General features: G+C 43.0%; 1 protein-coding gene across 1 annotated transcript in view; it reads right to left on the minus strand.

Moving 5' to 3' along the window:
* The window catches only part of LOC128347654 (transient receptor potential cation channel subfamily V member 6-like), a 52,477-nt gene that overhangs the window by 22,309 nt on the left and 5,818 nt on the right, over positions 1–24,350 (minus strand). The window contains exons 2-7 of the mRNA XM_053302586.1: positions 12,469–12,566; positions 11,663–11,785; positions 10,832–10,972; positions 7,702–7,800; positions 6,128–6,303; positions 3,769–3,915 (exon numbers count right to left, since the gene is read on the minus strand). Of these exons, the coding sequence (XP_053158561.1) occupies positions 3,769–3,915; positions 6,128–6,303; positions 7,702–7,800; positions 10,832–10,972; positions 11,663–11,785; positions 12,469–12,566 (784 nt within the window). The remainder of the gene's footprint in view (positions 1–3,768; positions 3,916–6,127; positions 6,304–7,701; positions 7,801–10,831; positions 10,973–11,662; positions 11,786–12,468; positions 12,567–24,350) is intronic.

The following is a 24,350-nucleotide window of genomic DNA, read 5'->3' on the forward strand; positions in this document are numbered from 1 at the left end:
TGGAAAGGGCAGTGAGCCCTTTCTCACATCAGTGAGGAAGAGGTTGAAGGGGTGAGGGGAAGAAGTCTTGAAACATTTACATCCCCCGTAGATGATCCCCTGGTCTTTGCTGGGCAGACGGATCGCTCGCCCAGACAATTGCCGGCTGCCACTGGCAGTGCAGAGGGTCAGGGCCCAGGGTGTGTCCCCAGAACTCCCATAATGCACCATGTGAGTGTGCGGTGCATTATGAGAATTCCCCCAGTGATGGACAGTTGCCCATCCGTGTCGCAGCATCGGCTGCCACACGATTAACAAAATGGGGCCAAGGGAGCTCTTACTCTCTTAACCTAATTTAAGCGGGTGGCTGCCTAGGCCAAGGCACCGCTGGGATCGGGCGTGATCCCTGCGGTCCTTGCGTGCGTGCAAGACTGGGTTTGGTCTGTGCGTGAGAACAGCCTCAGTAATTTAAAGGCAAATCTGGAACACTTTCTGATATATTTATGGTGGTTCAAAGAGGTCAAGAGAAATAGGCTATGATGATGTCAGACATCATATGTAAAAGCCATAAAGGAAAGCTGGCTGATGGCAGTTGCTGCTGCAGAGCCATTGCATGGGCCTATTTTGTGTGAAGCATTTCCCACAGAAAAAACAAGCTATAGAATGTAATGTGATGAGTGTCAATGAGTGTATGCAAACATCACAGCAGGGTTAACAAGGTCTCAACAGGCAAACAATTTGTCTTTCCAAGACACCAGCATTGCTTTGCCATTTATTACCTGAAAGCTGAAAGAGGTTCTTTCTCTCCAAGAAAAATGAGAAAATTATGAGCTCATATAAATCCAATGACGAAGATTACAGGGCTCCTTTTGCAATGGCGTCAATTTGCAAAGGCCATAGTTTGGGAGCGTTTGCAGTGGGAGAATAGTGGCAACAACCACCCCCCAAGGCAATTCTGGTGTTTTTTTTAGAATTGAGTCTTCAGGCGACTTAAAAAACAACAACAACCCAACATTTATGTATTTTCAAATGGGAATCTTAAGCAGGTCAGTGGCCAGTTCTCATTTGGAATAAAACTGGCCATTCTCATTGGCTTTGCAATTGGTTAGTCTTCCTATGATACTTTCCTAGGCTTCCAGACCTAATCTAAGATGCTGCTTTGGGCCAGCCCTGCCTTCTTCCAAGCTTGAGCATCTTCCGCCTACTCTTACTCAGCGGGCAGCTTCATATAGGAACACAGGAAGTTGCCATATACTGATTCAGGCCATTGGTCCAGACTGGCAGTGGCTTCTCCAAGGTTACAAGCAGGAGTCTCAGCCCTATTTTGGAGATGTCAGGGATGGAACCTGGAATCTTCTGCAAGCAAGCAAGCAAGCAAGCAAGCAAGCAGATGATGCTCTTCCCAGAGCAGCCCCATCCCCTAAGGGGAATATCTTACAGTGCTCACATGTAGTCTCCCATTCAAATGCAGCCAGGGTGGACCCTGCTTAGCAAAGGAGACAAATCATGCTTGCTGCCCCAAGACCAGCTCACATGACTGCCAACATGCCAGTAAGTAGAAAACAGTTAGGTAAACGTGCGAAAACGGAGAGCATGTGCTCCAGACAGGTGTGCCATCTGAACCCACCCAAATCTAATTCTTGGGCTGATTACTGAGTTCCACCTGATTTTTGCCCAAGGCCTTCAGCCTCACTTCAACCCTTGGTGACAAGTGGGTAGAGGATATCAGGTGAAAGATGGGCGGAACTCAGCAAACCGGTATGGGAGCCAGATTTGGGCGGGTTCAGATGTCACGCCCATCAGGAGCACACGTTTCTAGTTCCTAGGCTTTTACCTAATGTCCCCTACTTACTGGCTTGCCTGCAGTTGTGCGAAAAAACCCATAGAACGGTTGCTGGCTCAGATCAAAAGTGCTGGTATCCTGCCCCCCATCCTGCGGTTCTAGCTGCTTCTGCCTCTTCCCTACAGCATCAACAGAGTCACGTGAATCTGAAGGCAGGGCAGTGCAGGTTGCAGTACCATGTGGGTACTGCATCTTGCCTCCTATGTACCTGCCTTGGCACCTTACCCCATACGTCCCTGTCCGAACCTTAAGATCTTCTTCAGAGCCCCTACTCCAGGTGCCTCTGCCAAACAAGGTGAGGTGGGTGGCTACTAGGGAGAGGGCCTTTTTAGTGTTTGCACCCCATTCATGGAATAGCCTCCCAAATGAGGCTTGCCTGGCTTCATCACTTTGTTCTTTTAAGTGCCAGGTAAAGACCTTTTTGTTCACTCAGGCCTTAATTTGGGTTTTCAGATTTGATCTGATTTTTAACTAATTTTAAGATGAGTTTTTAAGCTGCTTTTTATTGTATTTTGTATTTTCTTTTCACCTTTTTTGGGTCTGTTAGGGTTTAATATGTTATGTGTTTTTATTGTATGTTTTAATCCTCTGTTGTGAGCTACCCAGAGGACAATTTGTTATGTGGTGGCTAACAAATAAAGTTGTTTATTATTATTTCTTGTTTACACAGTCAGACAGGTGTTATTGACTGGTTTGTTTTATCTAGACATCGAGTACTTCCCAAGGACCTGGGATGGCTGAATTTTATTATCAATGTTGTTGTTATTATTATAGATATCGTCGCAAATATTATTCCTATTATTATTATTATTACTTTTATTACTACTTTTATTATTACTATTATTCCAGGTCGGAGGGGTAAGCAGTAGTTTGCAATAGGAGGTTAGTGGTGACAGAGAAACAAAGGATAAATGCAATCAAACTGCCCAACATCATGAAGATTAGCTATCAGCATTAAGCTTTTATTATCCTACTGAATTAATTACAACTGCCAATAGTTTTAAAATTCAAATGTTATAGGTAGCTTCCATGCCTGGGTTCTTCAAGAAGGCACTTCTGCATGGAATCATGTCAGTTATATGAGGTCCCATCCAACAATTAATAATGGCCATAGGAGTTAAATACAACCTCCATGTTCCAATACAATATGCCTCTCAGTACTGGATTATGCTTTCAGAAATTTTGTGATCCCAGAATACAGCTCTGTTCCCTTCTAAATGTATGCTGAAAGCCAGTGGGTGTCCATGACTAGCTTGCCACAGGCTGAGCAACACCCTGCAGAGAATCTCTTCCCATGGCAACCAAATACCCAAATGGACATATTTGGAGTTTTGAAGGTACTGAAAATATTTTGTAAGGGACGTTTTCAGTGAAGGAAACTTTGAACTTTGCTATGTCTTCTCTGGAAGTATACTTAGTGACCAAAGCAAAATAAAACAATTATATACACCCATTTATATATGCAACTTTGCATGCAAATCAAATAAAAATAGCTTGAACTTTCAAAAATGTTATTTTCAGGTTCTGAAAAACATCTTATGTGAAAAACACGTAAATACAAACTGATCCAACCTTGGTGAGTCAAGTCAGGAATATCACAACTATACAGCCTCAGTCTTGTTTATTTCACTGAGAAAACAGAGACGCAGGCAGCCCATTTAGGTGAATCGGCCATATTGCCATCTGTAGCATGAGCAGTCTTCCAACGGAATGTCTGCATGGTTGTGGTCTAAAGCTATGTACCAAGATGAAGTCCATGATGTAAATTCTGTTATGGAATCTCAACAGTTTTTTGTTTCTTCCTTTCATCAGCTGGCCAAAGAAACTCCTAGACCTTGCAGATCATGTGCACAGCTAGGAAGGACAATCAAATTGCTCCTCCAAAATACCAGCAGTCATCTTTCCACAAAGACAAAAAAAAAAAAAGTATCTGAGCTCCACAGTACCTCTCTTCTCTTGGTTGAGACAACAAGCTCTAGAAAAGGTTGGTTGTCACCCCAGGAGTCAATTTCTGTGAGGTCATAGACGATGGTGTCAATGGGCCCAAAGGACCATAGTACATGCTTTCGCTTCTGTATGAGGTGCTGGAACATCTAAAGAGGAAAGATAAAGAGAGGGTGGTCATTTCAAATTTCCTAAAAGATTCTGTGCTAGAGTTAGCATTGAATTCCAGAAAGTTCAATCCTGGATGCTAGATTCTATTCTTCTCTCTCTCCCTCTCCAGATCTGTTTTGTTTGGCCCTTTGTTAAAATGTGAGTGCAAGTTCCTGGACTCTGAAATGGGGCTGGAATGATTCTAAAGGCAGTAGTCCCCAGCCAGTATTCTCCCAATTTTTTCCCCTCCCCCATCTGTGTGTGGAATGAGTTTTTTCCTGGGGAGCAGAATCAAGGCAATGTGTGTGTGCACATGCATTCAGAGTGGAGCCTTCCTGATTCAACCTGACAGGATCTAGAATTGACTGAGCGGACATAAAAAAAACCTGTGAGTGTGCACCTGCACACCTTAGAAGGAACACTGGCCCTAGCATTCCCCAGCAATGTCATCAGGAATATACTGGGGTCTAGAGGTATCCCTACACTCAGTGTCCCTTCTGACATGATGACACCAGAGGTGGGGAACAGCAGTTGCTAAGCAAAATGAAGTGAATGGGGCAGTGCAGAGGGGCCAGAAGAGGTGCTGGGTACAGGGGAATGTTTTAAGTTCCCTTTTCGCACTTTGCAGACTATGAGGTTGTTCACACAACCAGCCCTACAGGGGTAGTTCAGGTCTACCCCAGGTAGGGCTGGTCATGCACAGCACCAGAACTGCTCTTGATCCCAGCACTCCACCCCTGGGGAGCTCTGCTTTTCTACCTGGGCTAAAAGGGAGATAGAAGGATGCATGTGCACCTTCTACCTCACCCCTGGGTCATGTGGGCATTCAGCCTGCAGGCAGTTCCTTTGGGGCTGCCAGCAACTATCCTTTCCATAGGGCCGGTGGCGGGGGGGGGGGGGGACGGCCTGGCAGCAGGAATTTCCCCATGCACTGCTTGCATGGGGTTTCCTTCCGCACTGCTCCTGCTTACCATGCCACCACTCAAGTGGTTGTGCGGGTGGCAGAGCCCTGTTTGTGCTCTGATCGCGTAGCAGGAATGACCTTTATGGGTCTCCAGATGTTGTCGGACTACTACCCCCATAATCCCTAGCCACATGGGAGTTGTAGTCTAACAACATCTGGGGATCCAAGGTTGTGATCCCCTGAACTAGCTAATTATCTGGTTTTAAGAACCGGACTGGGAGGGGTCCACCAACCACTAGAATTAATTGGTTTCTACAAACATTTCAATATTCTGTATTGAAGACCAGTCTGAAGACTTTTGTACTTTACAAGATGCTCCTGTGACCAACAAAATAGACTCACATTTTTTTGGCAGGGGGGATGTCTTCAGGTAATCCTCCACCTTCTCTGTCTAACCTAGACTATACATCTTCTGACCTTCTCAAATGTACAGTGGATATTGACCATGTCTTTCAGATTTCCCCCCTCTTTTTTTCTGGGCAATGTGCTATGTTAAAAGTCCATGCATTAAAACAGGATGCCCTAATTTCCAGTTTTTGAACTTTTGATTTCTCAACAATGGTAGGGCTGCCATGGAAAAGAGGATAGGTATTATGCGTCTTTAATAGATGTACAGAAGAGGGAATTTCAGCAGGTGCAGCTTTTCTTCCTCCTTCATGACAAGCTGCACCTGCTGAAATTCCCTCTTCTGTATTAAAGGTGCAGGAGACCTGTCCTCTCTTCTATTTGGCAGTCCTAAACAAAGGTGACTGGAGCCATGTGTTTTGCTTACTTGTAACTGTCTTCTCATTTAAAGCAAAAAAATCACAACTAAATCTGAAATGGATCCACGTCATTTTCAGCACCTACTATGCACCTGACCTGGATGCTATCCTGCAGCAATTATGGGGAAAGACTTTGCTTAAAGCCTTTGGTTTGAGGGTGGTTTATAAATGTATTAAATAAATAAATAAATCTCTTCGGGAGTTTTGATCGTGTGTGTTATTTAGTCCAATTAAGACAAAGAACTCTTTGTTTTGAAAATAATATATTTGAACCGCCCTTTAAATGTCATGCCAGAGGAAGTTCTGAAAGAACAGGACACAATGAGATTGTTATAGCGAAGCCAGTCTTAGTCTGGTCAGTGCTTAGAAGGAAGACTGACAAGGCCCCATGTAAGCAACTTGGAGCTTCCCAAAGAAAAAGCAGAATAGACGTATAATAAATTATGGATGTCATATCCCCAAAGACTCTCCCATAGAGCTCACCACAGTGTTGCCCTCAACTCCAGCCAGTTTGAATGGAGTGAGGCCCTCGTGGTTGGAAATCAAGTCCAGAGGTCCCAGGCCCTCCTCTTCTTTATCATAGGAGAGGAGTAGATTGTACATCTGGCATGCAAAAGTCTTGTTGGGCTGAAGAACCAGGATATGAAGAACAGTGTTACCTGTGGGGTGGGGGGGAACGCAAGGCAAAAATTACACTCCTGCAGAACTGAAAGGCAACAGCTGATTAATGCTTGCTGAGCAAATATCAAATGATTAGTAAAGTGCAAGTGAGTGAGGAGATTTTAATTAGCTCAAGCTTCAGTCCATTAAATCAGCGGACTTCAGTTTTAATCCATGGGGAAACATGGGCTGAGGGTTATGCTAGAGTGGATTCTTGTGGGGAGCTGTTTTGGCCATGGTGTGTTATAGGAGATGAAACAAAACGTATTTAAAATGGTCTGTGAATGAATGGAAGCTTTTGTTTATCAAACTGTAAGAAACACTTGGTTGTTTAAAAAAAAAGGAGTGAAATTGAAGAGCTGGTAAGACACAATTGTCTATGGAGTGACACCATAACTAAGGAAGTAGAAGCATGCCAGGATGATGCACCTGTATGGCAAAAGGTTTCTAGAGTTGGGTGATTTTCCACAATCTCTACTTTCTCTGAAAATGCCCTGTGCAACAAGAACACATGTCCCGGAGGGTTGAGCAACCCTCAAGAACATATTTTCAGGTGGCATAGGGCATTTCTGAGGGAGGCAGAGATCGCCAAAAACGGTTCCCTCACTCTTCATGCTCTGCACTGCGCAGCTAAGAAAGCTCTCCGCAGTGCAGGTGCATCTTCCTAGTATGCACCTGCTTCCTTCATTAGGAACATAAGAACAGCCCTGCTGGATCAGGCCCATGACCCATCCAGTCCAGCATCCTGTTTCTCACAGTGGCCCACCAGATGCCCCTGAGAAGCCCACAACAAGAGGTGAGGGCATGCTGAACTGGTATTGAGAGGAATCTTGCCTCTGAGGCTGGAGCTGGCCTACAGCCCTCAGACTAGTGGCCACAGACAGACCTGTCCTCCATGAATTTGTTTAAGCCCCTTGTAATGCCATCTGAGCTAGTGGCCATCACCACATCCTGTGGCGGAGAATTCCAAAGATTAATTATGTGCTGTGTAAAAAAGTACTTCCTTTTGTTGGTCCTCAATTTCCCAGCCTTCAGGAACAACAAAAGGAAGTACTTCTTCACACAGCACATAATTTATATGCAAGTCATTATTTTTACAGGATGTCAGCCTGTAAATTTAATTCATTGATCCACTGATGAGACAAAAGGCAAGTGATTAATCTATGAAAATCCCTTTATCAGCTGACAGCCTATGCTATTAGACAAGAGATGGCATCTGTCCAGTATGTCCAGTTTATGGCTAAGATTGAAGACAAGGTTGTTTCTGAATATATGCCAGTAACCTTAAAGGTTCTGCTATCATTATAGCTCTGCATTGCCTTCTCCCCTGGACAGTTAATAAGAAGAACAGCCCTGAATGAATCACTCCATCATACATCTGGCTGCAGATCTCTTACCTAGAGAATCTTGTGCCCTGATGTCAGCCCCATTTTCAATCAGCAACTGAACAATCTCTTCATTCCCTACGCAGGCTGCAAAGGATAAAACATGCTCCCCTGAGGAAGAACACCAAGGAGGAAGTAGGATTAAAACAGGTCCCAATGCACTTAAAAACAGTGAGGAGTAATGCTGCTTAGTAAATGGGCAAACTCAGGAATGGGTGTTCCAGGGGAGAAAAAAAGGAAAGGAAAGGTTGTGCCATCAAGTCGGTGTCGACTCCTGGCAACCACAGAGCCCTGTGGTTGTCTTGGTAGAATACAGGAGGGGTTTAACATTGCCATCTCCTGCGCAGTATGAGATGATGCCTTTCAGCACCTTCCTATATCACTGCTGCCCGATACAGGAGTTTCCCATATTCTGAGAAACATACCAGCGGAGATTTGAACCAACAGCCTCCTGCTCTCTAGGCAGGTTGCTTCCCCACTGGTAAGGGGTAGACTATATCGGTTACAGTCCACAAGTTAACCTACTCGCACCTCAAACATTCATGTGTCCGCTGTCTTGAATCAGGGTAGATAACGTCATTACAAACTATGTCAATGAGGCGTCCCTATGGCCTCTACAGCTGTAGCAAATTTGCTTGACACACACAGACACACACACACCCTGTTCATATGACCATCAGGCAGTCGGGTGGGCAAGCAGGGAGGGTTCAACTCACCCTCCCCACCCCCAGATGATCCACAACATGCTGCTGGGAGTGCGGCTCACACTTCCAGACGATCCGCACTGCTCTAAGCAAAGCAGATCTCCAGAGGCAGAGACAATGCTTCCCAGCCCCTGGATATCCCACAATGCACTGTGTGATTAGCAGAACTTATAATTAGGGATGTGCAAATCAATTCGGGTACAAATAGCTGATCTGGGTGATTTGGAGACAGAACAAATTGCCCCGGGGTCCATTGGCTAGATTCATGTCCAAATCAAATTGCACCAGATTTGATTCGAATTGATTCAAGATTCTGATTCCTCCTATCATTTTCCTCAGTTCCAGCTTTAATTTAAAAAACAAAAAAACTAAGCTCTAGGCCTTGTAAAAGTGGAGTTATGGAGCAAAATGTGTGGTCACTATTTTTTAAGTGTTTGGATTCTTTTGTGTATAATAACTTTTCCTGAATGAATCCCTATGAGCATTCATTACACACCTTCATTTCTTCTATTCATTTTGACTGTCATTGGACAGTGTCAATTGTCAACTGCCATGTGCCAACTATAACCCCCTTCCACCCACAAGAGAGTGGGGTACTAGTCAGTTAATGTTCTAGGAATTTTTTTCAATTGTTTAGACTCTTTGGTGTCTAATAACCTTTCCTCATAAGAACTCTCATTTTGGGCAGTATAAAAATGTGATAAATAAATAATGAATCCCTATAAGGATTCATTACACACCAAAGAGTCTAAACACTTCAAAAATTCCTAAAATATAAACTGAGTACCCAGTGGCTTATGGGTTGGAGGGTATTTGGCACATAGGATGCCACTAATTTCCCACCCCCACCCGCAAAGCAGTGGGTCAAAATGAAAGAAGAAATGAAGGTGTGTAATGAAGACACCAAAGAATCTAAACACTTCAAAAATTCCTCAAAAATAAACTGAGTAACCCAGTGTGTGTGTGTGTGTGTGTGTGTGTGTGTGTGTGTGGCGGGGGGAACTGACACATGGCAGTGGACCGTTTGCACTGACCAGTGACAGTCAAAATGAACAGAAGAAATGAATGCATATAATGAATCCTCATAGGGATTTATTATGAGGAAGATTTATTATATACCAAAGAATCTAAACACTTCAGTATTCCTAAAAAATAAACTGAGTACCTCACTGTCTTGCAGGCTGGGTGTGTGAGTAGTTGGCACATGGCACTGTCCAATGACAGTAAAAATGAACAGAAGAAATGAAGGTGTGCAATGAATCCTCATAGGGATTCATTATGAGGAAAAGTTATTATACACCAAAGAATCCACACTTTAAAAACAGTGACCACACATTTTGCTCCATAACTCTACTTGTACAAGGGCTGGAGCTTAGCTTTTTAAAAAAATTAAACCTGGAGATCCATGTTAGGGTTAGGATAGAGTGGCTTTGAATCCACATTATTTCCTATGGCGGAAATATAAAAAATAAACTAAAATAAATCATTAAAAATCAATGAAGTGCCCCACTGCCTTGAAATTTGGTTGGCAGGTGGCACCCATGGGGAACTACCCACCACCCAAATTTGGTGCCCCTAAGACCTTTATAAGTGGTCTGAATCAATCTGAAACTGAATCAAATTGAATCAAATCCAAATCAAATCTACAGTGATTCGGGCGGACAGATTTGGACACAAAATAAATCAGGGGTTATTCAATCTGGGCACAAATCAAATTTTTAAAAATGATTCGTGCACCCTAACCCTACTTATAATGTCCATTACTAAATAACAAATCTAGGAGCTCTTTCTCACGATCAATGAGAAGGGCTTGGTGGAAAGAGGTGGGGAAGGCTGCTCAAACTTACCTTCTCTCTCGTTGTTCCCCGGGCAGGTGGATCACCCGCCCAGATGATTGCCAGCAGCCCCAGCAGCACAGAGGGTCGTGGGACAGAATGCGTCCTCCCAGCCTTTGGAACTCCCATAATGAACCACGCGAGTGTGTGGCACTCGTGGGATAACCATAAGGTTATCCCAGCAGCACCGGCTAAATTCAGTGAGCACTGCACATGAGCAGGGAGATGGGGTGCTCCCTTAACCTCATTTAAGAGGGTTAAGAGTGGCAGCAGCCACTCAGATGATGTGGCTCCGCACACTCAGGCAAGAGCGGGCTTGGCTGTCTTAGCCCGTTCTTGGCTGTGCATGTGAACAGCCTCTAGAGATGAACAGAGGCACAAATGTGCTAGGAATATTTGTTTAGAATAAAGGTCCCGGATTTGTGGAGCGATATAGAAATTCGCCTGTTCTGATAGAAGACACTGGAATCAACAACAAAGACTCCAGTGTCTTATTCTGGAGTATGTATGCCATGCGTAGCACTCCCTAAACCTTTTGCTGCACTAAATTGCTCCTCCCACTAGAAGCCACCCTGTTCCCTGGAGTAGCAGATGGAATCATACCAAAGTAGAAGAGACTTTTGGAATGGCGCCTGAAGAAGAGTCCTGTAGCTCGGGGAGTGCAGGTGTGAGCCCCGTTCTTGAGCAGACATTTCACGAGGTTCACATTTTGTTTGGCTGCTGCAATGTGGAGAGCGGTTTGTCCTGCAATTCACATTAAAACAAAATCACATCACCATCACCACATCTCCATTAGGACCCACAACAAGACATTTACCATTTTATTCTGCATACCCAACTTTTGTGTGTGCTGCACTGTGAAATGTTAGCAGGCATTTACCTGTAGATGACCACTGGAGAACAAATTACTTGGCTATGCTATTAGGTCTAAATAAAAGTCCATAAGACAAAAATAAGGGAAACACAAAAGGGTTGTTTGAAATTGGGCACTTTTTATCAAGTATTGGAAGAAGAGGAGGACAACAAACATATATGGGTTGGGTGACTCTGGGCCAGTCACTTCTCTCTCAGCCTAACCTACTTCACAAGGTTGTTGTGAAAGAGAAACTCAAGTATGTAGTACACCGCTCTGGGCTCCTTGGAGGAAGAGCGGGATATAAATGTAAAAATAAATAAATAATACCATTGACAAAAAAAAAATTCAGCCATCCCAGGTCCTTGGGAAGGACTCGATGTCTGGATAAAACAAACCAGTCAATGACACCTGTCTGACTGTGTAAACAAGAAATAATAATAATATGATCTATTTTGTAATATCATATATGGTTCCAAATACTATAACAGTAAACCTCTGATATATAAGTCCCACAATGTACACTGTAAACACTGAAAATAAAAGAGTCCACTTCAGCCTCTTATTTTAGGAGCCATTACCTTCATAGAGTTCTGATGTCATCCTCGCGTTGATGAGTTCTGGAGCCACCTCCATAAGGATCTCAGCCGCTTCTGTGCTATCATAGAGGGCAGCTATGTGAAGGGCTGTCTCCCCCACAGCTCCTGCACAGGAGAAGGAAAACATAATGGATCATTTAGCAGCGTTGCTGCATTTCGAGTCAAAATAGCCATGACAGGGAAAATTCATTTATTCATGTGTCTACTCTGTTCACGCCCTGTTCATGAGGGTGGAGAGAAGCTCTAATTCTGACATCAGAGAGAGGTATCCCTTGAGTTATCTCCCCATGCTCCACCACTTTCCCCCCAAACTGGTTCACTTCTAGTATTAGAGCAGGCTAGAAGGGCATGTCTGGAGTGATGGATGGATGAGGGGAGGTAAAGCAGGGAAGTGGAGATTTGACTCCCCTCACCTGCACACCCTCTTTGGTTGTACAAATTAGACCTCCCTGTCCTCCCTTTGTATGTGAATGGAGCAGTCAAGTGAAAAAGCAAGGACAGTTGCCTCTGTCACATACAGTTTGGCCCTTAGTTACAGAGTGTGATAAAGAATGGCACTAGGAATCACAAATGCATGAGAGACCTTTGAGAAGGGCCTAGGACACCACTCGAGATGGTTATAACCTGGTACCAACTTGGCTGAGGAGAATCAAAAGCAGAGAGGATGGAGGGCAATTAAGTTTTAATACTGCCCTTGCTAGCCCAAGAAAAATTACACACATAAGAAAATTATTGCATAGATGAAGCATGGGCTCCTCTCACTTATAGGGAGAAGAAAGGGTAAGTACCTCTTTGACTGATGTCACAAGAACCATCTTTGGCCAGTTTCTGAATAGCCTGGACGTTATTTTCCTTGGCAGCCAGAAGAAGTGGGGACTCCCAGATCCTGTAAGAAAGCAAGAAGAAGAAAAAAACCAGATTCATATTTTGTTCCAGTGAGAAATTTGCTCTTGTGAGTAAAAATGATTTGTGTGTACACCAAGAGCAAACACCGACTTAATGGGAACAGAAGGAAACGTATGATACAGAGAAGTACTATTCTGTGCTATTTGTTCAAATCTAGGAAAGAGAAAAGAGAAACAAAAAATAACAGCAATCCAATTGGGGAAGAAGAGAAGAGATACTATCAATCTTTGAATTGTTTACATGAGACCGCATGGGGGCAGCATAGGGACAGCACAGGGACAGATAAGACAAATGCAGATTCAACAAAGTGTGTGCATTAGTTTGTGTCAAGAGCCCCATGACACATCAAAGGCTAACAAATTGGGGCATGAGTTTTAATGGGCTACAGCTCACTTTGTCAAATGCACAAGACAAATGGTCACTAGATACTAAAATCCATCCAGCCTTATTCCATTCTAAGAGTCCTTTTCATTGTCTGTAGGGTCAGTCATAATGATGTATTATGATTTAGCAGCTGCTCAGATATGAATTGCAGCAAAGTGTCCTTTAATTCTGAACAAAGCATTATTTAATATGGGATTAAAACAGACCTGCTACAGCACATACTTCTTCTAGCTCAGCTTTCTGGTTTGGGTTGAGTGGGACTAAAGACAATACAATTACTCCTTGCAATGTGGTGGAGGCATTCCAGCAGCCCCCGCCCCTTGAAATCTCATTCTGTCCAGTTCTGAGGGGAAGGATAGCAGGCAACCAGCTCTAACCAGCCTTGAGAGCCTTCACAGAACAGGGTGAAGGATAGTCAACAAGACTGAGACCTTTAACCCTGCTCAGTGTGGAAGTGGGGAGGGGGAAGACCACATCTTGTGACTGAGATGAACCAGAGCCTCATCCCTCTGGGAGAAACAGAGGTCCAACTTCCATAGAATTTTGGGGGCATGCCATGAGAGTTAATTGTTAATGGCCATTTTGCTTTCTGGATAATGAATAAATGAAGCACATACACCAAAGCCGGATGTCATGGTCCCCAAATGCCCAAACAGGGCTGCTCTCTTCTCTCTCAGACCTTTCCCCAAACTACCATGTATTGCGTTAAAAAATGCAGCACTGCATGAAGTCAGGGTCTAAATTATAATTCTTAGCATTTATATAGCACTTTAGGTGTTCAAAATGCTTCACACAAATGACCCGGCAGCAGTCCTTACAGAAATCTTGCAAGGCAGCTCAGTATCACTCTCATCTCCTTATTAATGAAACAATAGCAGCAAGTCATGGGTTGCAACACATTTATTTCGGAGGAAGCCCCACTACAATGAACGGGTGGAGATTTCTTGGCCCACAGCTAACAAGTCTTACCCAGTACAGATGGATGCCATTTCACTATACTCTTGTTCCTAATGTTTACCCTGCTAGTAAACCAAGTGCTCTCTGGGCTTACCTGACTGCCATGTCAATGCTCTGTCTTCATATACGTTTTTCATTGCAGTATCTTCCCTCCCCCACAACATAAGAATAGCCCTGCTAGATCCGCTCTCTCCACACCATGCATTATTTTAAAGACCTCTAACATGTCACCCCTCAGTTGTCTTTTGTCTAAACTAAAAAGCCCCAGGTGTTGTAGCCTTGCCTCGTAAGGAAGGTGTTCTAGGCCCCTAATCATCTCCACTGCCTGCTTCTGCCCCTTCTCCAGTTCTATAATGTCCTTTCTGAGGTATGGTGACCAGACCCGTACAGTACTCCAAATGTAGCCACACCATGGATTTGGATAAGGGCATTATAACATTAGCAGTTTTATTTTCAGCCCCCTCCTAATGATTCCAAGCATGGAACTGGCCTTTTTCACAACTGCCGCATATTGGGTTGATGAGTGAGCTGTCCACCAGGGCCCCAAGATCTCTCTCCTGGGTCAGTCACTGACAGCTCAGTGTATAAATGAAGTTGGAGTTTTTTGCCCCAATATGCATCACTTTACACTTGCTTTCATTGAACTGCATCTGCCATTTTGTTGCTCACTCCCTCAGTTTGGAGAGATCCTTTTGTCCTTGGTGCTCTTGAAGGCATCAGTTAATACAACTATTGTGCTCAAAAGCAAAGAAAGCCACAAGAGCAAAATTCTTTTACAAAGCAAAAGAACAAATGATTAAACATGCATTCCCAAAATGTCTTGAAGAATGTCCCTGGAAAATGACAGAATGCCGCAACAGAATGCTACATCGTCACAGATGATAAAGCCAGCAGGACAGTGTTTGCTTTTCAGTAATAGCTTTCTCAATGACAGTGATTGGTCTGGGCTCAGGAAATTCTCTCAATAAAAAGAAAGCTAGGGGAGTCTTATCAGCTTAAGCCTTTTCTTTATGGCTTAAAACTCAATCACCACTTCTGCCTCATTTTGCCAAGCCACTTGTGCCCATATTTTTAACCCTAAAATGTTGCAAATCTCCAGATGCCTAGAATAACGACTTCTCAAATTATTTTAGAAATAAACTGAGGCTAAATAAATAAACTGACTAAGTCAGTAGCACACAATGACAGAAGCAGATGCTTCCAGAACTCTTAACCATGGTTAAAAGACTGGAAGTAGGTCATGAACTTGGGCATTCCCTTCACCTTCCACCTCTCCCTCATACAAAGTATTATCTCCTGAGTCACTCACCATAATTAGCTTCAAAACAGAGCTTGCAACCAAAGACTGAAGAAGGTTGCCAAACCCTACTTAACGCTAACTACAGTTAGCTTTAACATCAGTGCAGATGTAATGCTGCACCATGGATATCTTCACAAAGGGAAGAGAGGGGGATTTTGCACAAGGGAGAAGCATCTAGCAAGCCCATCACTTGCTCCTGATCTTTCTTAAACACAGTCATCAGGCATGTTATATCTGCATGTGGAACAATTCAAAACATTTCCTTTTCTTACGTTTCCATCCTCTTCTGCAATTAGGGTCAAAACCTTTGTGAAGACCATGTCACAACTTGCACTCATGTACAGCAGCTTGTGTGGGTGAGTACTATTTTAGTAGAGTCATACATACTGCTAGCAAAGGATTCAGAAACAGTTTATACATTCTCCACATGGAGAAGCTCAGGAGGAACTACTTCCCTGAGGCATCCCTGCAGTTCCCAGCCACCATGCGCGAGTACCCAGCTTCCCCTTTGTCACTCCCTGCCTGCCTTCAGGATGCTCCGCAGTAGTGCCACAGCTGCCCAGCTTTCCTTGCACCAGTGCTGGGTGGCTTTTAAAGGGCCCCCACCACTATCCTCCTACCTGGGGCAGTTGCACATGAGACTGCCTCCTTGTGGTGTGGGCTGGGAATTCCAAAGCAGAATTCCGACTTTTACCGATGTGCACAGTCCTGGTATATAAATACATAAAATACATTGTTTTGGAGCAATCCTGATTAGTTCTAAACTTAGGTTGCCCTGGTGCAAATGTAGTGCTAAGTTATAGTGCAGTGAACCATGGAACAGGGAATTCTCAAGCAAGAGGGGAAGCAAGAATGGGGGGGATTCTCTGAGCCCATGGTGAAGTCTCAATTTCCAGACCATTTTTTTGAGATCAAGAACATTATGGGCTGGTTCACACAATCAATCTCATGTTGGTTTGGTTAAAAACTTGGATCTCAGTGGTGAGTGTGCTCCTGTGGAGCTTGTCGTCTGAACTCAGGATTTTTCAGCTATCTCAGACTGGCACTACACCAAACTGACATTTAGCCAAGATTCACAAGATTTGAACCCAGCTTGTTAATGTCGGCTAAATTTGACATGGTTTATTTGGCCAATTGGAGATCAACAAAAATTCCTGACTTCACCGAATACATTCCACAGGAGTGGGCACACCACTAAGATCTCATATTTTCATTGAATCGACATGAGTTCCATTGTGAACCAGCACTATGTTTGAACTAAGCATATCTGGAAACTGAAAGTTTAAGTGTCAAGAAGGGAGAGGAAGGAAATAATCAAATGAAAGTAAATAAAGAGGGATGTTTAAAATATATTTATAATAAATTTTCTACATTATCCTCCCATGTCTTTGAATTAGTCTGGCTTGCCAACCCTCATATTTTGCTTATTTATGTATGGAACTCTTTCTGAGAAAACGGAGTACTCATTCAGCTAGCGAATGTCTAATTGTTTTTGGCTTCCTTCTCCTCCTGGTTTTTAGTGTGTGTGTGTGTGTGTGTGTTGTTCTTTATTGTCTAATAGATTGGGCAGGGCCTGCCTTTTTACATGTCTTGTACAGCACCTAGTATTTTAGGTTCTTCACTAATAAATATTGTTGCTGTAGCACTGCTTACATTACTAAAAAAATAGACAAAACAAAATCCTGAGGGATTGACCCAGAATAAAGGTAAAATCTCTAAACGAACTAGAAATAAGTCTTAAATGTTTCTCATACCTAGATCTTTTTCAGCTGTTTATATTCTTAGACTGGGGGTCCTTTATTGGATATTGTGAAATTGTAGGTGGGTATGATCACTCTTCAGCTCAAGCACAGCAGAAAGAATATGGAATTAAATGACATTCATTAAAGGGCCATGCAATTTGCCAGAGAATTATACTTTACAATCTAGGAAAATTTAATCTACTTTCTTGGAGTAGGAAAATGTGCCTAAAGAGAGAATTAGGTAATATCAAAGGTAATTAAAAGATATACTCAGTGGCTTATTTGTGAAAAATTCTCCTTTCCTAATTCTTATCAAAGCAAAGTATTCTAATTAAGTATTTCACTTCCCACAGGATACTCTAGAAACCACAGTTGTACAAGCGGAGGCAGAGATCCCTAAGAGAGTCCTCAACACCCTCACCAAACTACAATTTTCAAGATTCTAGGATGGTGAAAGGGGGACCATGACAGTTAAAATGGGGGAAAAACTGATATAGGCTTGATGTGTGCTTATGCCTTCAAGAACAATACAAACATGGGAAAAGATGAAGCCAGAATGATCATAAGACATTGCACAAATAAACACATACAAGAACTCTCCTCATTTACAAATAAGAAATGGGTTAAATATTTACAAATAATAAATAAGGTATGCAACAGGGGCAGGAGGAGTGTCTACATTTCAAAAAGCAAGGCTCCAAACTGGCAGCAGAGCAAGCTGCTTCCTCACAGCCACAACAAACACTTTAGTTTTCATGTCTTCCAGGTGTAAAGTCTCTGCATATATAAAAGCACCAGCTGATTCGTCTCCTCATTTAAGTTCCTTGTTACTGATCAGAGAAGCCCTGTAGCTGTGCTATATAAATATAAATAACTATAAACCAGGATTTTATTGTATAATGTAACACGCTTCCCAGAACAATTAAAATCACTTGTTTCCAAACGCCAGGTGAAGCAGTTCAGAAAAGCAAAAACAAAACTTTGACCTCATGCACATCTACAGTATGGTCTACCACCTGAGGACTGATTCAGATGGACCAGATTAGGGATGTGGTTTGCACTGGTTTCGTTCCAAACCGGTTCTGCGCCATGGGGAGGGGAGCAGCCAGCGGGATCTTTAAAAAACAGGAGAGCAGGTCCTTACCTGGTCACTATGGTGTTGCTTATCATGCAAATGGCACCAGCACATGTGCTGGCACCATGTGCATGCTGGCACCGCACGTGGGTTCTTGGGGGCAGTACCATTGCAGCAGGCAGTGGAGAACCTGCTCTCCTCTTTTTTAAAGATCCCGCTTGCTGCTCCCCTCCCCACGGTGCTGAACCAATGCATGGTTTGTGCACATCCCTAGACCAGATAAAGATGATTCAGGAAACATATGGCAGTCAGAGCCTGTTGGAAAAGGAGGTTGAGCCGGGTGATGTTTGGTGATTTAAAAAAATAAACAAACCACCCTCAAACTTCTAACTGATCTTCAGTGCAAGAATACTGAATGCATTCCCATGTGTTTGCAAAACATGGGCAGATTCACATGATCCACTGCAAGTCAGTAAGCTGGGAACATGCTGGTAAAACATCAGGACATGAGTGTGCATGCTTCCAGTGGGCATGACATCTAAACCTGCCCCAGTCCAGTTCTCATGCCACGTTCCTGACATTTACCCAACAAACTCCATCCAACTTCAAATGTGCATTCAAAGTTGCCAGAGAATGTTGGGTGAATCTCAGTTACATGGCACAGGAATAGAATTGGGCAAGTTCAGGGGACCCATGGTGCCTAGAAATTTAACTGTTTCATTAAAACTCTGCTTATCGCAGGCAGCCCTGTTCTAAGTATGTTACTTGTAAAAGGGATAAAGAGAAGTTCATTTACACCCCCACCTCCACAATGTTCATCACTACATCTGGTAATTTTGTCGTGCCCATTGTCTGGCTCCTAAATTATTGGGCTGACTCCTAGATCCAAAGAACATTTGTTAAGGTCTGCCATAACACCCACTTGATGCTCTACCAGGCAGTGAGCAGAGATCTCCTACAAGGAATAAGGATTACCAATGCCACCTTGTTCAGCACATTATCTGGACTCATTTCAAACTGGTTTTCAAGCGGGCTATGGAGTCAAGACTGCCTTAGTCAGCCTGATGTGTGATCTTCACTTGGGAAGCGACAGAAGGAGTGTAACTCATGACTTTTGATACCATCAACCAATATATTCTTCTGAATTGCCTAAAGGGGTTAGGAATGGGAGGTACTGCTTTCTGATAGTTCTGCTCCTATCTCTCAGGTAGTTTCCAGATGGTGTTGCTTGGAAATTGCTGTTCCTCAAAGCAGAAGCTACTGTATGGAGTCCCTCAGGGCTCCAATTTTATCTCCAATGCTATTTAACATTTACATAAAACCACTGGGAGAGATCATCAGGAGATTTAGTGTGTGATGCTATCAGTATGAGGATGAAATCTAAACCCTTTTCTCAATTATTTTTTGATTTGATTTGATTTGATTTGATTTGATTTGATTTGTATACCGCCCTTCGAAAATGGCTCAGGGTGGTTAAATGGCTCAAATTCTCAGGAAATGGTATAACTTCCCTAAATGCTTGCCTGCAGGCAGTAATGAGCTGGATGAGGGATAAAAAATTGACGCTAACAAGATGGAGATGCTTATTGTGAGAGGTCATAACTCTGGAGATGTGGTAGATCTTCTTGTTCTGAATGGAGATAAAGTTTGCATTTTCAGAGTACTTCTGATACGCCTTGCCTCTCTCTGGTTTCTCAGATTGTTGCTTTGGCCTGGAGTTGTTTTATCAGCTTTGGCTGTTACCTCAAAACAGTAGTAGTCCACATGTTGGTAACCTTTAGGCTTGACTATTGCAATGTGCTCTATGAAGAGCTGTCTTTGTACATAGCTCAAAAACGTCAATTAGTACAAAATTCGGCAGCCAGGATGGTCTCTGGAACAACTCAAAGAGACTATATTATGCCAGTTTAAAAACTGTTGCACTGGCTGCCAGTAAGTTCCCAGGCAAAATACAAAGTGCTGGTAATTACCTATAAACCCCTAAGTGGCTTAGTATTTAAGAGAGCACTTCCTTCTGTATAGACCTCATCAATTATCAAGATCATATCAAGAGGTTCATCTACAGATGCTGCTGGCTAGGCTGGCAGCTACTCAGAGTCGAGCCTTTTTGGCAGCTGTTCCTAAGCTTTGGAACATGCTCCACATTGACATGCTCCACACTGAAGGGGTTGACTTCTTCATCTGCCTTCAGGGGAGCCTGCTTATCTAGGCATTTACTTGTTTAATTTTAATTTTTTTTTAAGCTGTGAATTTTAAAAACTATTTTTAAAAAAACTTTTACTGTATTTGTTGACTTGTATAGAGATTAAATGTTCAGGTGGTATAAAGGCAAAGATGTGCCATCGAGTCAGTGTCAGCTCCCCTGCTAACTGGGCAAAGAGACACCTTTTACCGTGGTGATTCTCTTTATTTAGCAGGGGGAGAGTAACTGGCCCTATCCACCCCCAACTGTGTGTCTTATGTTTCTTTTTAGAATGTGAGCCCTTTGGGGACAGGGAGCCATCTTATTTGTTTGTTATTTCTCTTTGTAAACCGCCCTGAGCCATTTTTGGAAGGGCGGTATAGAAATCGAATTAACAACAACAACACAGAACCATAGACATGTAATAATTTAAATAACTGAATGGATGAATAAATAAAATGTCCTATAATGCTGACACAAGGCTTTGGTTTAGTGTTGGGAGCAAGTTATTGGCACAAAATTCTTCTCCCAGTACTTGTTTTGGGAACCAAGCTATGTGATTAAGTAAACCAAATGGCACAGCTCTTGCTGGAATATATCACTTCAGGCTGCTAGTAGGAAGTTGCATGTCTGAGGGGTTTTTTTTTAAAGGAAAAAACCCTCCATGCACATAGAAAACTAAAATATCCAGCAGAAAGCTATACTTTAGTCCTTCTCCCTGACATGCTAGTATTTTATGGGAAATTAATATTTAATATGGGGATATATTCATAGTTCCTTACCAACAATTGGTGCTGCTACATTCATATCAAGAGATGCACCGTGTTATTATCTTGATCATAGTGACAAGATCGAAGGCAGGTGGTGGTCAACATACTTTTATTTTTCTGGGGGATCTACCTAATGCTTAGAGTCTTGTTCTATTAATTTCAACCCAGAAAGGAACCATCTCTAGCTCCCTATGTCACATAATCTGCCCTCTGGTCACTCACAAGGATCCAGTGACACATACACCAGTTCTAAAGAGCCATTGCTTGCAGCTTTGAGACAATTCTAATATCTCAGGTGGCCTGGCAGACCATTATCTTGCTGGCATTTGAAAAACACCTGTGAAAGTGAATAGGTCAAGGATTAACGTAGCCATAAAACCTGAAATAAATAAAAGTCAATGTACTGATCAGTTACTAATTACAGAAACTGACAAGGGTTCCTGTTTGATGGCCAAGGTAATTCCCTTACTTGCATGCAGAAATTCTTCCTCACTTCTGTTCCCTAAGGACAGTCTCCAATCAGAATCAGATTGCTACAATTTGTGAGAAGAACCATTTCTAGAAATACAGCTAAAGGGTGCATAGTATCGTTTCTCCACAGCTCAGAAGATGTAGTGGCAAAGTCATAACAAGGAATGAGAGGAATGAGTGGCGTTTCACATAACAGCTAGTGTGAAGTAGTGCAGGGTGGGCAGAAGGTCCACCAAAAGACTGTGGTATTTCATCAGCCAATTTCTGGTGGCCCACCTAATGTTTGCACATTGCTAAAATTCTTTCAAAGACTGCTGGACTAAGTGGACTTTGATCTGATCCAGTGGGGCAATTCCTATACTCTTAGGCAAATGTGCATCCTCAGGATCACTTAAGGAGAGCTGGTCTTGTGGTAGCAAACATGACTTGTCCCCTTAGCTAAGCAGAGTCCACCCTGGTTGCATATGAATGGGAGACTAGAAATATGAGCACTGCAAGATATTCCCCTCAGGGGATGGAGCCCCTCTGGGAAGAGCAGAAGGTTTCAAGTTCCCTCCCTGGCTTTTCCAAGATAGGGCTGAGAGAGATTCCTGCCTGCAACCTTGGAGAAGCCGCTGCCAGTCTGTGTGAAGACAATACTGAACTAGATAGACCAATGGTCTAACTCAGTATATTTGGCAGCTTATTATGTTCATAACTGTTGAGGCACAGCAATGCACAGTGTGATTCTCTCATGACACGCACCAGATTAAACTAGATGTTATGAAGAAACAACAAGATCTCTTATAGCATCAGGTTTCACCTTCAGGCTGACAAACTGTGGTCTGGATCACACAATCTAGGTTTAATGTGGGTTACCAATATTACTGTGATTGTGTGCATCCATGCTAAGGTGGTTTATGGCATGAATGTGAGACCCCACCTCCCATTGTGGGTTCACACAATCACTCTGATGTTGGTAACCCACATTAAACCTAGGTTTGAACAATTGTGTGAACAAGGCCAGTGAGTTGCTAAGTGCTGTACCATGAGTTCACAGCTAGAATAGCTTTTCTACCTAGACGACTATGTTCCAAGTCCACAACTTGTCCACTGGGCCACACACCTCTCCTACAGTTTCTGCATATAGAGGCTACTATAAGATAAATGCCTACCATGTCTGACAATCTTAACCCTTGAGCAGTCATCAGTTCCTAATCGCTACTGGTAATTACCAATGAAAATACAAGTTGAATTACCAGTTAAATACAAGTTGAACTCATTGGCTTACAGATAAAAGGTTTTTTCTGTTTCTTTGCATAACCCCCAGACTAATTCAATACTAAAGAACAACAATTGATTCTGCACTTACAAATATAATAGGGCTCTTTACTTTAATTACTTGGTAAACACTTCAAATGGAAAAAGAAAGGATATGGGTAAGACTAAAGAAGCAGACCCTCCCTCAAATCCTTGTAAACTAACACAAGCACATAACATTGTTGAGATATGCAATTGAGCATGAAACTTTAAAAGTGTGATGATTTCATTGCCATAAGTATGGAATTAACTGCATAGCTTTGAATTAGGCAGGCTATCCCAAACTTGAAACCATATAGCCCATATTCCACCCAGCACTGCATATATTTCATTTAATAAGTTTGTTTATTTTATGTATTTATTTAACACATTTATATACTGCCCACTACCAAAGTCTCTGGGCGGAAAGCAAAGACAAAGTTGCATGTCTTTGGTCTGTTCTATACATGCAGAATGAGGTGGCGGAATCCTGAGGTAGTAGAAAGGTGACAATGGAGAGCCAGTTTTGTGGTAGCGAGTATAAATTGCCCCCTTTGCTAAGCAGGGTTTGCTTAGTTTGCATTTGGATGGTTGACTATATGTGAAAACTCTGCCGTAAGTCATAGCTCAGTGATGGAGAATATTTGCTTGTGTGCAGAATGTTCCAGGTTCCATCCCTGGCATCTCCAGGTATGGCTGGGAAAGACTCCTGCCTGAAACCTTGGAGAGGCACTGCCAGTCAGTAGGGCTGTGCAAATCGATTTGGGTACAAAATGATTTGTACCTGAATCTGGCTGATTTGGGTGATTTACAGACAAAACAAATCACCCCTGTGCTCAATTGCCCAGATTTGGGTACAAAACAAATCATCCCAGATTTGGACCCGAAAAATTTGGAGATTCAGACCTCCATTTTGTGGTCAAAGTGGGTTGGGTGATAGTGCCCAATGGGTGGAAGCTACCACCCAAATTTCAAAGAAATTGGGCAAAGGTGTCATTTTTAAAGAAATTGTGGAGTTGGCGCATCTTTAAGCTTTTTCCCCATAGGGAATAATGGGGATTTCATCAGCCTTAGTTATAATTGGGGGGGGCACCAGGGTGACCCAGAGTGGATTGTGGTGGGTGGTAGTGCCCAATGGGTGCAAGGAAGCTACCACCTATATTTTAAAGAAATTGGGCAAAGGGGTGTTGTTTTTTAAAAAATTGAAGTTGGCATGTCTTTGTGGCAGAAAAGGGGTTTCGGGGGCAGAAGAGTGGGTCAGGTGGTAGTGCCTCAATGGGTGCCTGCTACACCCAGATTTCAAATAAATTAGTGAAAGGGGTGATTTTTAATTGTTTTCTGAAGTTTGTGCGTCTTTAAGCTTTCCCCCGCATAGGGAATAATGAGGAATTTCAGCAGCCCCATAACTTCACTTGGGGGGCACCAGGGTGGCCCAGAGTGGGTTGTGGTGTAGTGCACATAGGGTGCCAACCACCCCCTGAATGACAAGCCCATGGGACACTGGGTTTTCAACATCTGAGGTGTTCTGAGAGTTGATTGCAACTGAAGTGAAGTCAGAATGAAGTCTTGGGATGGCCACAAAGGACCCAAAACAAGAGGTTAACA

The sequence above is a fragment of the Hemicordylus capensis genome, chromosome 2 (genome assembly GCF_027244095.1).
Source record: "Hemicordylus capensis ecotype Gifberg chromosome 2, rHemCap1.1.pri, whole genome shotgun sequence".
Lineage (NCBI taxonomy): Eukaryota > Metazoa > Chordata > Lepidosauria > Squamata > Cordylidae > Hemicordylus > Hemicordylus capensis.